At 30.8% G+C, this 15,706-nt stretch overlaps 2 protein-coding genes across 2 annotated transcripts; both read left to right on the top strand.

Annotated features, from left to right (window-relative positions):
• The first annotated feature begins 243 nt into the window (after positions 1–243).
• On the top strand, positions 244–2,104 carry LOC112290230 (uncharacterized). The gene is made up of 3 exons (XM_024536312.3): positions 244–602; positions 952–1,278; positions 1,653–2,104. The coding sequence occupies exons 1-3, from the start codon at positions 413–415 to the stop codon at positions 1,976–1,978; spliced, it is 843 nt and encodes a 280-aa protein (XP_024392080.1). The 5' UTR covers positions 244–412; the 3' UTR covers positions 1,979–2,104.
• A 3,773-nt stretch (positions 2,105–5,877) lies between these two features.
• On the top strand, positions 5,878–7,050 carry LOC112290624 (co-chaperone protein p23-2). Its single transcript, XM_024537102.2, has one exon. It carries the CDS (start codon positions 6,203–6,205, stop codon positions 6,818–6,820), a length of 618 nt encoding a protein of 205 aa, XP_024392870.1. The 5' UTR covers positions 5,878–6,202; the 3' UTR covers positions 6,821–7,050.
• The last annotated feature ends 8,656 nt before the right edge of the window (positions 7,051–15,706 follow it).

The raw sequence follows: 15,706 nt of genomic DNA, 5'->3' as shown, positions 1-15,706 counted from the left end.
TATTTCCAATTGATGGACAAGATTTGACAAATAGTTTTCCCGCTCTTCGTCATTAAACCCGCGCAACGGATTCCATCTTCGGAGCCTACCAATTCGGATGTAATCAATCCACCATCCCCCTGTAAATGACGTGGCATTAGGACGAAAGATCACGGAATCGCTGGATGAAAATTGAAACAGATGATATATTTATGGATGAAAACACCGACGTAGTTCTGTGTCGGTAGCTGCCTGAAAGGTGCAATTAAGATTCAAGCTCCGGCGCTAAACTTATCTCACCAATCGCCGCAAATCTCACTCACTTCGTACATGAGCATGAAACTATAAATTGTGATCGGGGCATGGTGATGTAGAGAAAACTTGGATTTGGTCTTTCTATGTAGTGCGATTGGGGCCGAGAAGTTCTGTGGCCATGGCGTCGATCGTGGCTCGTAGATCAATTCGCATGCACCTGTTGCCATGTTTTATCGATGCCATTCCATGCAGAGCGCAGCAAGAGCGAGCACTAATTCCTTTCGGGATTGACACAATTGTACCTACTTCGATCAGACATCGTCGAATTGTCCCTATCTCCACTGTGTCCTGTTCGGCTGCGATGCGAGGTATTAGTATTGTGTATTCCACCTCTATCGTTTCGTGTCAGGTCTTGAACTAGGTCCTGGGATCACTTGGAGTTGATTAGTTTCCATGAGTTTCTTTCTTTCTTTATTTATTTCTTCGTGTCATTCTCAGAAGCGCCTCAATGAGACGTGTTTGAGTTCATTGGCCAGTGAGATATTTATCATCCTTGTGGTTATTTGGGGCTAGGGTTTAGAGTTTATGATCATTCTTCGGAGTCGCTTTCTATGTCGCACCTCTTGAAGATTTGGTCTCTTTCAGTTTCTCCTAATGCACTTGTAGATTTTGGTATGTCATGGGTAATTCAAGAACTGATGATAAGTTTCTGTGCAGAGGATCAAGCGGCTTTTCACAGTGAGAAGATGGAGCAAAAGGGAAAACTTGATGATGGAAAGCAGGAGATAGGGAGTCGGAGTGGAGAGCGGTTCCGTTTAACTGGATCATGCGCACTGGTTCTTCAACGTGGTGACATAACGAAGTGGCATATAGATGGGAAGACCGATGCAATTGTAAATGCTGCCAATGAGAGGATGGTTGGTGGGGGAGGGGTTGATGGAGCGATTCACGCAGCTGCTGGGAAACAGTTGTTGGAGGCTACCAAAAAAATTCCAATTTCAGAAGGAGTCCGCTGTCCAGTTGGAAGTGCTGTTCTCACTCCAGGTATAACACATCTCAAAGCTTCCTCTCTGAAAACCACTTTTCTATCTTAAACATTCTAACTAGAAACTCCATCAAAAAGGTAGTATATTATAGAATATACTTGTTTCAATTTCAACAACATTCTCTCAAAATTGCACGTAGAAAAATTGTTGTCTGAGAGGGAATCCTTTCCATCAAACTTGGTACTATCATCGGAAGTAAATTGTATCTTAATTTTCTACTTGCAACTGTAGTCTCGAAGTTGAAAGTGATAAATCTTCACTAAACGATGTGTAATAGATATCTTCATTTCCAAGTCTTATTCTCCAAATCTTGCTTTAGTTTACCTGTTATGGTTTTACTGTTCTCATCGCAAAGTTCTGATGCTCTTACAGGGTTCAAATTGCCAGTGTCGAAGATCATCCATACCGTGGGACCAATTTATTATATTGAAGGGAATCCAGCCAGCTTATTAGCGAAAGCTCACAAAGAATCAGTTCGTCTTGCTACAGAGAATGGATTGAAGTATATTGCTTTTCCAGCCATATCTTGCGGTGTGTATGGATATCCCATTGAAGAGGCAGCAGAGATTTCCATACAGTCACTTCGGGAGAGTGCCGGGGAATTGTTGGAGGTACATTTTGTTCATTTTCAGGCAGCTACATATCGTGCATGGCTTGCTGAAGCCAAGGTGAAGCTAGAGAAGCTTACTGACTCTTAATCTCTTGGTTTTAGTCGTAATTTTTGTTAGATAACTACTGGCTCTGCTATGGAGAACGCCACGCCATTCAGATATTAGTCCCTGGGAAAAACAAATCCTGAAATATAATTAGTCATTTTCTACCAACGAATTTTAATCTTGAATTTGAGTTCTTTAACTCATCGAAGGCTGCAAGGATATGACTAACTTGATCAATGAATTGGGTGACTCTAATTACACCAGTTGATATTTAACTAAAGCATTAAACGGAATTAACAGGGCCTGGGGTCTATGTGATAACAGGCCGGGATCTATGCATAATGGTATTAGATGAAGTTTTTGTTGTATTTTCTTCGTCTAGAATTAGTTTATTTAGGTGTACAATCTGCACTCTGTTATGCACAACGTTTTCACATCTTGGTTGCTATTGGTTGAGAATGAAGTGCATGTGATATTTGGTTTCTATTATTTTTATATTATATATATATATATATATATATATATACACACACACAGATAGAACAAGGATAAATCTCCAAAGTAAATAGTGTAGATTATGTGTATTCTTAAAATTATATTCTTAAAAATGTACAATATTAATTTGAACAATTAACTTTGCATGTGAAGTGGAAATGTTAAAAATCAATTCTTAAAAGTGTTTTCCTTTTGAAGCAAAAACTTGATGAAACCATGTTTCAATCATCAATATTTTTAATTTTTAATTTTAATTTAATTTGATTTTGTTCCTTATACAACATATTAGAAGGTTTTATTTTTAAGAATTTCTTAAACAGAAGGTGTAAGATTTTATTTATGTTTATTTGTTAAAAAATAATAATTTATTGTGAAATAATTTATCATATGCACCACTAAAACTATGTTATTATTTTTTCTTCTTATTATGTGGGAATTCAAAAGTAAACAACATATTGTAAGTTAAGGCCTAATTGCTTTTTATATAAAATTTTAAAGAATTGTAGAATGTTTTAAAAGAATATACAAAAAATTATACAAGTTTGTAGAAACTTACTATGAAAAGTATATGTATTCTTTAAATAATTGAAGATAAATTGAAACAAGTAGAAAAAATTGAATAATTAATTTCTTCTTAATAAACATGACAAATATTCTTTGTATGCAAATTAGATCTATAGTTGGGCCTTGTGGGCTCTTAAAACTTCTCAAAGAAGTTTTGTATGTTCAAGAAAATATAATAAGAATGTCTTGCAATTTAGACATGTAATCTATAAGTCTTATGGTTCTTAGAAACTATATATATATAATATAAGTAGTATATGTAAAAGTAAGATTAATGGCATTTTTAATCTTATAAACATCTTTCTTTAATTATTTTCTTGATTTTAGTCTATCTAATATTTTGTACTTAGCAATAATTATTTTAATACCTTCTCACATTTGTTATTACATTTCTTCTTGATTTTAAATTATTTTCTATTAGATTGCACATGTATTATTTTAAGATTGTTTAAATTTGTATCTTTAATAATAATATTATACGTATATATATATATATATATATATATATATGTGTATAACAATAATTCTTTAAATATTAAAAAATATTTTAAAATATTCCAATTTCAAGTGATGTGGCATTTGGTGCCAAATTATGTCAAATGAATATAGTCTATTTTATTTTAGAGAATTTACATTTATTTGGTGTTTTATATTAGTTGGCCTTTAGAGTAAAAATTAGGGTTTGAGGGTTTTAGGTGGAAAAGTCCTTTTGATTTATCATTCTTATCACGTCAAATCTTGTGAGTCTTTTTAAGAAAGAAAGTGCCTTATTGTAGGATTTTGCCTAAATATGGAGATTTAGCCATTGAGTAAAGTTTAGGATTTTCTCTACACACTTGTATTCTTGGATTCTCTCTATGTGGCATGAGAGATAGTCCAACTAGTGATGTTTAGATACTTCGTCTTTAACTTGACAAGAATCCTATCTTCTTTACTTTTTTGTGGTGTCAAGAATAAAAATAGAATAGATGAAAAAGAATTCACTCTTCTTTAATTTTTGTGGATTGTTGTATAAGAATTATTATTTTTATTGCTAAAGTATTGCACTAGAAGGTAGATTTGGTGCTAGAAGCAATGTGGTACTAGAAAGCATGTTGTGTTTGTCAATCTTTATTTACACATCACTTAATTCATTTGAAGTTTTGTAACAATTTATATGGATTTTAGAAATATCTAAAACTTTTATAAAGTTTTAAAGGATTTCTTGGTGTTATATTATATTTGAATGCATTTGTTTTACCTAAAATTATAAGTACTTCAATATATGATTTCTTTATAAATAGAAATAATAATTAGAAGTAAATGATTATATTTTAAATTAAAAAAATACTTTCAAAACTATATAATTTTTAAAAATTCTTATAATATCATATATTAAGTTTTTGGTTGTTTTATCTATATATATATATATATATATATATATATATATATTCAAAAAAATACACAAGGTTGCTATAAATATTTATAGATATATTAGTATTTTTATTATTAATTTTACTATTATTATTAAATTTTTATATTATTACTAAAAAAACCATATTATAAAATAGATTTTTTGTTTTATGTTTATTAAATAAAAAATATTTATTAATTTCAAATCATAAATAAAATACTTTTAAAACTTAAACACACATGTTGAAACAAAATTTGAAAAAAAGTTTCATGTCTTTAAATTTTTATAAAAGAAGATTAAAATATTTTTAAACATGCATATCTGAGTAGAATATATATATATATATATATATATATATATATATAGTAAAATAGAACCTTATATCTATACATTTTTTGAATATTATGAATATTATTAATTTAAAAAATACCAACTTTTAAGAGCTTCAGTTTTTTATTCTAAAATTTAACAATATTTCAATAACATCTAAATATATTCATTCTTTTAAAATTTCCACTTATAATTTTCTTTAGTAAAATTATTTTAAAATATACACCTGTTGGATTTTTTTTATTGTGTTTTATGCAGTGGTCTTAAATTATTCAATACACACACACACACATATATATATATATATATATATATATATAATGAATGTTTACATCAGTTGCAACTTCTAATGTGTGGTGACTTTTAGACAGTTTAAAGTCACAACAAAATAAGACTATTATCTTGGTATTTATTCGTGATTACCAATTGTATTATATTAATTAGTGGTTAAAATTCATATTCGACCTCAATAAGACTCTAAAAAAGCCATTCATGTCCATATCCGAGGAAAGATGTGGTGAAATGCTATTCCTCACGTCTCTTCTCATTGATTAAAAAACACTGTAATTCATTCATCTTTCAAAAACACAAATTACATGACAAAAAAAAGAAAAAGAGAAAAAAAAGGAATTTTTAAAATTCAATCACATGAAAACCAGATCTTTATTGTTTTCCACTTATTTGAACTAAAAAACCCCCCAAAAAAGCCAAAAAAATCCCAACCCTAATATCCCAACCCACAATCCTCAACACAGCGACCAGTAACGAAATCTATGCAATCCCATAAACCCTAACAAAGGCACAAAGGTAAACCCCCAGAAAGGTAAAAGTAAGAAGCAGAGGGCAGGACTTCAACGTGAGAGAAGAGTTGGCTTGGGTGGGGATCTAATTTTAGACATAGATGAACGATAAAAGTATACGTTGCAACAACATCCATCCAAGTCAATGCACGGAGGGACGGGGACGGGGCGGAGGCTGTGGCAATGTGAACCCCGACGCTCGAAGCATCCGGTTCAAATATAGGCTGTCTGACGACACAACGTCTCCAGGATCATTCCAGAACTTCCAAGGGCCTGGAAGTTTCCAGGTAGCCACGTAGGCAGCAAGGCAGGCATCGTTGAGGGGTGATGTGGGGGGCAAGGGCGAGGGTACCCTTCTTAGCTGAGTCTAGATTGTTCCATGGCCTTCGTTATTCATCCATCAGCAGCACCACTCTCCATAACCCCCCTTTGCTTCTCCTTCTTCCGCCTCCATCTTCGCCACCATTAGGGTTCGCCTCTATTCGCTCCAATTTGCTCCTATTCCCGGGAGGATTTGTTGGGCGCAGTGTATTTCTGTTTCGTTACAGCTTCGAAGTTTTGAGTGATCGCTATCGGTTTTGGACTTTTTTTTCTATCGGTCGTGGGTTTTGTTTTTATTCTTATTTTTATTTATCTCGTTGTTTTTTTCTTTTCGGGGGTGGAGGTTGAGAAAAGGGCGTAGAGATGTCTCGTCACCCCGAAATTTTGTGGGCGCAACGCTCTGATAAGGTGTTCCTTACTGTGGAGTTGCTGGATGCTAAGCATCCGGAGGTGAAGTTGGAGCCGGAGGGCCGGTTTACGTTTTCTGCGACGGTTGGTGCCAATGATCTGAAGTTTGAGACGGATCTGCAACTCTTCGGGGCGATTGATGTAGAGAAGAGCGTGGTCAACAAAGGGCAGCGGCATACGACGCTTGTGTTGGTGAAGAAGGAGGCGGGATGGTGGTCCCGGTTGCTCAAGGCGGAAGGGAAGGCCCCTCAATTTGTGAAGGTGGATTGGAATAAGTGGGTGGACGAGGACGAGGAGGATGAGGCCCCGGAGAGCAGCTTCGATATGGGTGGCATGGGCGGAATGGGTGGCATGGGTGGCATGGGTGGAATGGATTTCTCCAACATGAAGGGTTTGGGAGGCATGGGAGGCATGGATGATGAAGAAGATATGGAAGATGAGGACGACATGCCGGAGCTTGAGTCCCAGGAATCGAAGCCCGCTGTTGCCAGCGAGCCCACCAAGGTTGCCGAGGACGTGAAGTCTGAAGACGGAGCTCAGGAATCTACGGGAGCAGACGCTGCCAAGATATAGGTCATTTTGCAAATGTAGCTGCATGTTCATTTCATGACGATAGATTGGAAACAGCGATGTAGAAGAGTGAGAACAAGGATGTAGATCTTGACTGAATGCTTTGATGGAGTCGTCTTTGTCATATAATCAGTCATGTCTTCCTAGAATGGCCGGCGAGCTCTTACATCCTGTATTGTCTCCATTTTGTAACTGACTTTTGACTTAATGTGCTTTTCCGCTTGTTGCCATTACGATTTCGTGAACTGCTCAGCACTATTTGTCGCGGAGAATAATATACCATTGAGTATGTTCCCTTGCTATACAATGCAGCAATCTTGGAGGACTTCGCTCCAGCATGGAGGGCTGTGTTGGTGACAAGAATATCTGCAGCATCTCCGCATCCAGAGTTGTTTTTTTTCTTTTCTGTATGCCTACTGTCCAGGCATTTATATTATTCACTGCAACGGCGGCCTTTGACGCCATTCAAGTTACCCTATTCATACTTAGCACTCCATCCTGTAGGCTTCTAATTTGTGACATTTATTTTTTGTAAATCAACTAACAAACACTTTTGCATGTTTCAACCAGAACGTAGCACCTTATAATATATCATCAGTAAGACAAGATGTAGTATTATTGCCTCAAATACTGGTACTATATTTGTGTGCAAACGGATTGTGCAAGTGATAAGAGAAGGGATAACTGTTGTGGGGACTGGGCAAGTACCGTTACAAATAACTGTTAGTTGTAGCAACTGATGCTGAAATAATGCTTCTGAATTAATTTCACATTCTTCACTCTTGTTGCCAATGTTAAAATCTCGATATGATTAGCATGCGTTCCAAAAATAGCATATCTCAATATTAGTTTCTTAACGTCTGTGAATTGTATAAACTAAAGCAGCGACATGTTTTTGATGGATTTGTTCACTTGGATATTAGCAAACTTACAATATTTTGTAGAAAGCTAGTAAAGACAAACGTTAATTTACCCATTTCTTGAATACATGTTTTTAATAAATATGGTAAACGAAATATTTTCTTTAATATCCAAATGGGTGTAATACAATTTCTTTTGCTTTTTTCTTTTTTCTATAATGAATAATTTTAGAAAATTGAATTCTACTCATATGCACCTAGGTTTTGCCTAGCATTAAATTTTAGCAAAGGATAAAAAATAGAGGTTCTGATGACAAATCCTGTTTTTTTATTTTTTTATTTTTATTTTTAGAAAATTAATTACCATATTCGTAAATTACAAAAAAAGTCTATTAATTATAGATTTACTGGAAAACTGCACACAACATTAAAGATTGCAATATTCATGTACGTTTAAAAAACAAACAATGTCCACAAAAGAAAAAAAGAAATGTAGGTAAGATATCTGCTATTTAGATTAAGTTTCAAACAAATTGGTCTTGGAGGACAAGTAAGAGCAAACACACATGGTACTACATTAATTGATGAGCTAGAAAATTAGAACAAATTTTTGAATGTAAAGAAATTTATTTTAGAAAAATAAATGATAAGATACAAGCAAAATAAAAATAGACAAAAAAAAGAAAAAAAGAAAAATGTTTCAATCATTTCAACACTTCTTCTAAAAATATGAGATTCAAACTAATTTTTGGCATTTAAAAAAAATATTAGATTACAATTATAACATAACAAGAAGATTACAATTCAATAACTACAATATACAATAAGAAATTTGGAAGATATTTATTTAATAAAGAAAATTATTAAAAAAATATTGATATAAGTGTAGTCTTATATAATAACAACAAGAAAAATGTAGTTGACAATGATAGTTTTAACAGATAGTTTAGTAAGCATATGTAAGCGTGAGGTTGGCAATCAAGAACAAACAAGGTGCATAAGACATACAAACACAATATTATTTATGGAATTTCTTATTGTATATAATTATGATCAAAGATTCCTACACAAAAGCTTAAAGATCTAACAAATTAATAGAGATTGGAGAAAATGTTTATGCAAATATATTTGATTATTTAAAAAAAAAAAAAAATGCATCCTATATTTTTACATTCATAAAAGAAGTTTAGTCTTAGGTGAAGTTTTTAATACAACTAAGAAAGATAAAGAAACAAACATTGATAAGAAACCAAAATTTTAAGGAAACAAAATTGATCTCAAGACTATAATCTATGTTTTAGTCTCTAGAATAATTGCACAAAATAAGAAGAAGAATAAATGAGTAATATAGTCAACACTTGATCAATTTTTTTTTTAGCTATTGTAATTTTACTTCACTTTGATCTTTTTTTGCTACAATTTTTTTGTATTTTTTTTAATTATATTTATCATTATTTAATTGCAATATTCTTCTATTTTTTATTTGCTTCTTTTGATTTGATCATACTTACTTTTAGATTTTGATTGTTTTATCCCAATCTCTTGTTTCTTTCTTCATTTTAATTTTTCACCTATTGTAATTATTTTTGTCATTGACACCTTTTTTTTTAGTTTATCTTTTTTTAATTTTATCATTCAAAAAATCTTTATTTTAGTTCTAAATTATAAAAGAATATATTATAATTTAAAATTACATAAAAATAATAGGATTTTAAGAGCAATTTATTTATTTGCTAAAAACAAATGACAAAGAATCAATAGCCACACATCTTGACTACCTTTATCAACACTGTTAAATTATATTTCTCTTATATTTCTCAATTCTTCTTGTTTCTAAATCACTCTTTGTTGTTTTGAAATTATTTATAACTTATTTATTTATTTATTATTTTTTAAAAAAATTATCTGAAATATTTATTATCTTTCAACTATACACTTTGACTTTTTTTCTTTTCTAAAATATTAATCTATTAATTTTCTTATGTATTGTTTTAAAATTATTTATTTTATTTATTATTTATTATTAAAAATTTATTTATTTATGACTTAATATAAATTCAATTTTTTATATTATTTTTTTTTGTATAAATTTTTTTTTTTATTCATTATTACTCAAAAGTTTGATAATATTTTACAGAGAAGCTTTCTAAAAGCTTCATAGACACAATTTCAATTTTATATGTATCTACAAGTAATTGATAGTTTAAACACTTGGCCAACAAGTTAGCCACATGTTCCACTTGTGGATAGCTTGTGGTAATGCTAACTATGTGGTGCACACATAGGAAACTTCTCTTGCAAGTTAGACACATGTCATAGAAGTTAGATGCATGTTGAAGGTTTCATAGAGCATTGTCAAATAGCTCCTAGTTAGATATTATAAATAGAAGCAAGAGTGAGACCTTCTTCACTCTTGTCAAATTTTTTTTTGCTTCTAGTTTAGTTTTAAGAGTCTCATGTTTTTTAGTCTTTGGCAATAGCTATTCCAATTTCTTCTTGAATATATATACTTTCTTATTTCTATTTTTCCATCTTTCTTTGATACATATTTCATTTCTTTATATATCTTCTTTAAGCTCTTATTCTTGAAAGATTTATAAGAGTATTGTAAGAAAAAGAATACTAACAATAATATAAAGCATGAAGTATATTAATAAAATAACTTGATTACATCATATTCATAAGAGTCTTTTATATTGTCTTGTAACTTCTCCATAACTATTTTGTAACTACCTAAAGGTAACTCTACATTTATTAACATATACTAATTAATCTAATATATATTAATAAATCTAATACTCCTTCTTAATCATCATAGAATAAAGTTCATTTGAATTATTGATGTTGATTAAATCTTTCAAGAAATGGTTGTGCTTGGATTTTGGAAGTGCTTTTGTCATTATATTTGTCTTTATTTCATTTTTAGGAAAAAATTTCTAAGACAACTTCATTTGCTTTTACTTTGTCTCTAATGTAATGGTACTTGATATCAATATATTTTGCACAATCATAGAAACATGGGTTTTGTGTCATTACAATACATGATTGATTATTACAATAAATTGTGCTTGATAAACTTACTTGATGTCCAATTTCTTTAATAAGAGTTTGAAATCATATCAATTCTTTTAAAGATGTTGCTACCACAATATAATCTATTTTTGTACTTGATTGTGCTACCATGGCTTGTTTTTTAAAATGGAGGTTGGATTTAATGTTGATCCATTGTTTATAAGAAGTTATATCTGGCAAGGAAGAATGATAAGATAGGTTTTTTAAATAACAAGCAATAAAAACTGCTTTGGCTCAATAACTAGTATTGAGATTCGTCGCATGTATCATGATGTGAGCCAAACTAATAAAAGATCAATTTTTATGCTAAACTACACCAATTTGAAAAGAAATATAAAGAGTTGTAAAATATCAATTAATACCATGAAGTTCAAAATAAGTTGAGAATATTTTATTTATAAATATTTTACCATTATCCATTTGAAGGATTAATAAGGATTGGCAAAATTGAGTAATAATTTGGCAATGATATTTTAAAAAAAGACCAAAAACTTCAGATTTCTTTTTGAGAAAAAATATTATTGTTAAATGTGAGTAATCATCCAAAAATAAGACAAAATAATAAGTTTTTTTAAGAGAAAGGATAGCTATAGGATTACAAAGGTTAGAATGAATCAATGCTAATAATGTTGTAGCATGTGTGGTAAGTATTTTGGAGGAAGGCATATTATTGTATTTTTCATAAACAAAATCTTTATAAAAAGGTAAATTATTTATTAATGAAGAAAATCCAAAAACAAGATGATGGCATGCCATACATTATAGGCTGCAATGATTAAGGTGGCCCAATTGATGATACCATAAGGTTAGAATATTGTATGAACTTAAAATATGTGAATTTAAAGTATATTGGCTACTATTTGATATTGAGCTTGATCAAGCAGTAATGCTCAAAGCAGTCGTACTATCAAAGATTGCCTTGGTTGAAGCTCTACAAATGTGGACACGTGAACTTGAATCTTACAGAATTGGATTCTATTGGATTGGGCCATGGCCATGTTAGCCTATGCCAAGTAGGCTTGGATCATACCAAAATAGGCTCCATTAATAGTAGCTACATCAAACTGAGTCCTATCATTAAGGACCTTGTCAAATAAAGCTCTATGCCAAACAATGTCCTACCAAAAGATGGTACTTTTGCCTAGGCCATTCCTATCTAGTGTCATGGACATACACATTTAAGGCAAAATTAACTATATAAATATGTAAAAATAAATATAAGTAGGTAAAAATAAGTTAATTATATAATATCTTCTATGGAAGCTTTTTAGAAGCTTCATAGATGCTGCTTTGACTGTATAGGTGTCTTTAATTAACTTTTTGGGTTAGAAATGTGATCAACAAGTTGGCTATGTGCCATTTATGTTGTTAGCTTGAAGACCAAGCTAACTATGTGGCCCACACTTAGAAAAACTTGCCTTGTAAGTCAAGGCATGTATCCTACAAAGTCAACACATATTGGAGGTCCTATAGAACATCGTCACATAGGCCTTACTTAGATAGTACATATAGAGATAAGAGTGAAGTCCTCTTCACTCTTATCAACTCTTTTCTTGCTTCTAGTCTAGTTTCAAGAGTTTAGTTTGAACTTTTCTTGTCTTTTGGCAATAAGCCATTCCAGTTTCTTTTTAATATACATACTTCTTTATTTCTATTTTTTCACTCTTTCTTTGACACTGATTTCATTGGTTTATGCATTATTTTTTAGTTCATGTCATTGTCACCTAGTCCTTATTAAGAAAGATAGTATGGATATTAGCCTTATCGAAAAGAGTTAGGAAGAAAATACAAGAGCGCAAGATTTTAGGAACAATAGAGAATTGGAAGACACTCCTTTCTATTTAAGATTTGATACAAAACATAAATAAGAGGAGAAAGATAGATTTTTTATTTGATAAAAAGGAGGCTATGTAGAGCCTTAGTGGTGTGTAAAGAATACATAATGCACTAGAGGAGGTTACATATTCAATGTTGGCTGCAATCGCTAAGAAAAGATAGGAAAATAAACTTTATCAATCTTGTCAAGGTAACTAATATATTGGCTAGAAGATTAGGATCATTAATCATGATGTGTAATAGTTTGGAATTAGTAACTGCAAGGGGGACTTGCAACCAATGAACAATTGCAAGTTGATAGTGGTGTCAATGATATGCAATAAATTCTTGATTAATTTTCATGATGCAAGAATGGAAGTGAGATTGTGGTAAGGAGGTTATTAGGCAGTGATGGTTATTACTATGCATGTGAGGTGAAGAAGATAATGATAAAATTCTTTTACTAAAAGAATATAGATTGTCTTGTTTAGAAATTGAAAAACAATGAACTTGACTTCTCCAAGGTGATTTAGTACTAATAATATGTGTATTACTGATAAACTTAATTTTTATGTACCTTATTTTAGTGAGTTGAACTACTAATAGAAGATTCTTTTTCAATCATGGAACATATAAGATATTTAAAATCTGTATATATTAACGAGATTTGAATTGTAAAATAACAGATCCAATGCCTTGAATAATATGATAACTATTATCTTCTAATAAAACAAGTTTTGGTATAATAAATGGAATATAGTTGTTGAAAAAATATAAAGTAATTATAAATTTTTGTGATTTTGAAAAAAATTAATTCCATTATTTACTTTAAATTTAATATTAAAAACTATTTATATTACAAAAATGATCAATTATAAAATTTATTAGCTATTATGGCAAATAGAATCAAATATTTTTACCTTTCATGTAATATTGATAAAATTACCTTAAAATATATAAGCTTAAAAGAATTTTATCTTAGCTTAGCAATAAAAACTTTTTGAACTTTTTTATTAAAATAAGTCTATTATAGATTATAAATAACTTACATAAAGATCAAAATTTAGCAAAGTACTCAGATACATGAATTTTAAATAATTGAATTAAATCTCTTTGTTTCAAGCATACTACAAAAATAATATTTTTTTACAAAAAATCTAGTAAAATATACTTTTAAAATTGGGACATTACAAGGTGGCATCTAAGATATTAAATGAAAATAAAAAAATAAGAAAGTAAAATATTAAAGAAATCTCAACTTTAACATGGTTCTTCTTCAATTATATATATATATATATATATATATATATACATTATTTAAAGCTACTAATTGTAAAAATGTATATATTTAGTCATCTCAAAAATAATTCTTAGTAATAAAAATAATTACTTTAAAGTAGAATAATTTTTAGCAATCAATCTAAATTAAAAAAATAATATAGAAAAGAATAAGTTATTATAGTAGAGATAAGATAAAATCTTTGGAAAGACTAGTTCTAATTGATCTTGGAGTCTTTTATATTTTATGTTTTAGCTTAAAAAATTTATTGTAATGTAGACGTAAATATAATATTACAATAAAAAAAAGAAAATGTTTCAAAAATATTTTTAAACATAAAAATTTATAAAAATATTATAGAGCCTAGATACAACATCTTAATAATGTAAGAATAAAAAATTTATAATAGAAAAGTTCAAAAATTAGATAGAAAAATGTGATCTAATGCAAGGTCTTTTAAATTTTAGAAGATGATTTAGGATACACAAACAATCTTAATGGTATTAGGGCTTACATAAGATATGTCTTTTTATAGCCCAATTAAAAAAATTTGGATAGAAAATATTGACCTATTAATAATTAATATAACATTATGGTGTATTCTCAAAGAGAATTTTAGAAAAAGATTTAATGTAGCTACACGGTCAAGAAGTTATTTAATCTCAAGAAGATTTTTAACAAGACTCAAATAATAATAGTATACAATAAACACTGAAAATCTTTTCAAGGCAACGTAACTCAAATTGACAAATTGACAAAAATTGCAGATAGCAACCTTCATATTAAAAAATCATATTATAGATACTATATCCAAAAGCAAAGTTGCCTCATATCTGCAAAGCTGAAATTCAATCATAATCGCTAAAAGTTTCAAGATTTCACATCAAGCAACTATCAAACAATTGAGAAGCTGAGCAAACTTGTCTACTACATTTGTTTTGTTTAGGCTCCAAAACACTCACAATCTCCAACAGGACATTAGGGGAACAAAAATAGTTATATGGACGAAGGAGTATTGAAGACTCACAGGAAAGAGCGCAAAGCAGACTTGCAGGTTCAGTGAGTGAATTCGGATGAAGTGGATTTGTAGCAGCTTTTTATCATGTAAAAAATATTAAAAAAAAATAAGCACAAGTCATGAGTATTTTAGCTGCTGTTTATAAGAAGCTCAGCCAGTGTGGAGTGAAGACTTCAGTGTTACGTTGCTGGAACTGTGTTGAGTTCATCGAGCTGAGGGATTCTAGCAATCAGGATTGTATGCAGGTCCTTGTCGATGTGGCGTGCACTCTCTTGTTTCGAAACACGCTGTGGGTTGAATCATAGATCCAGAGATGCGAATTTATCAAACAAATTGAAACCGATCGAAGTAAACATACATTGAAGCAGCAATTGTCTTCTATTGTACAAGTTGTTACAGAGACGATTCAATAGACAGGACTTAGTGATAAGCTTAGTGTTCCGCAACTTGGTGGGTCACTGAGAGGTGGAGAGAAAAAATTGCTACTTCGGTGCTTACAATCAGGTATGTTGGTTATGGATTGCCCACGCTGTTGTCGTCTTACCACATCCGCTTACCGTAGTCGTTCAATGCAAGCACACAAACTAATTTTCTTCCCTTGTGCAACATCCAAGTGTGGAAATCTACTGCGGTGATGGGTTCATCATACTGGACCTTGCAAACAACAGTGTCTAGATAGTGTTTCAGATTGAGGTTCTAGTAGTCCCGGACGTTCTGCACAAGCTTTTTTTTTTTTTTTTTTTTTTTTTTTTTCCTGCTGCTCACCATCATCATCAACTAACAACCTGTTGTTGGTGTTCGGAAGAAACCATCCACTGGTGCAACAGTTTCTTCGTGAGTTTGTG

Source organism: Physcomitrium patens, chromosome 13 (genome assembly GCF_059467195.1).
Source record: "Physcomitrium patens ecotype Gransden chromosome 13, ASM5946719v1, whole genome shotgun sequence".
Taxonomy (NCBI): Eukaryota; Viridiplantae; Streptophyta; class Bryopsida; order Funariales; family Funariaceae; genus Physcomitrium; species Physcomitrium patens.
The sequence above is the reverse complement of the archived record's forward strand: the minus strand, read 5'-3'. Positions and strand labels throughout refer to the sequence as shown.

Coding starts and splice junctions, on each gene's coding strand:
- LOC112290624 (XM_024537102.2), top strand. CDS start 6,203: ATGTCTCGTCACCCCGAAATTTTGTGGGCGCAACGCTCTGATAAGGTG.
- LOC112290230 (XM_024536312.3), top strand. CDS start 413: ATGGCGTCGATCGTGGCTCGTAGATCAATTCGCATGCACCTGTTGCCA. Junction 603..951: donor CTGTTCGGCTGCGATGCGAG/GTATTAGTATTG, acceptor GTTTCTGTGCAG/AGGATCAAGCGGCTTTTCAC. Junction 1,279..1,652: donor AAGTGCTGTTCTCACTCCAG/GTATAACACATC, acceptor ATGCTCTTACAG/GGTTCAAATTGCCAGTGTCG.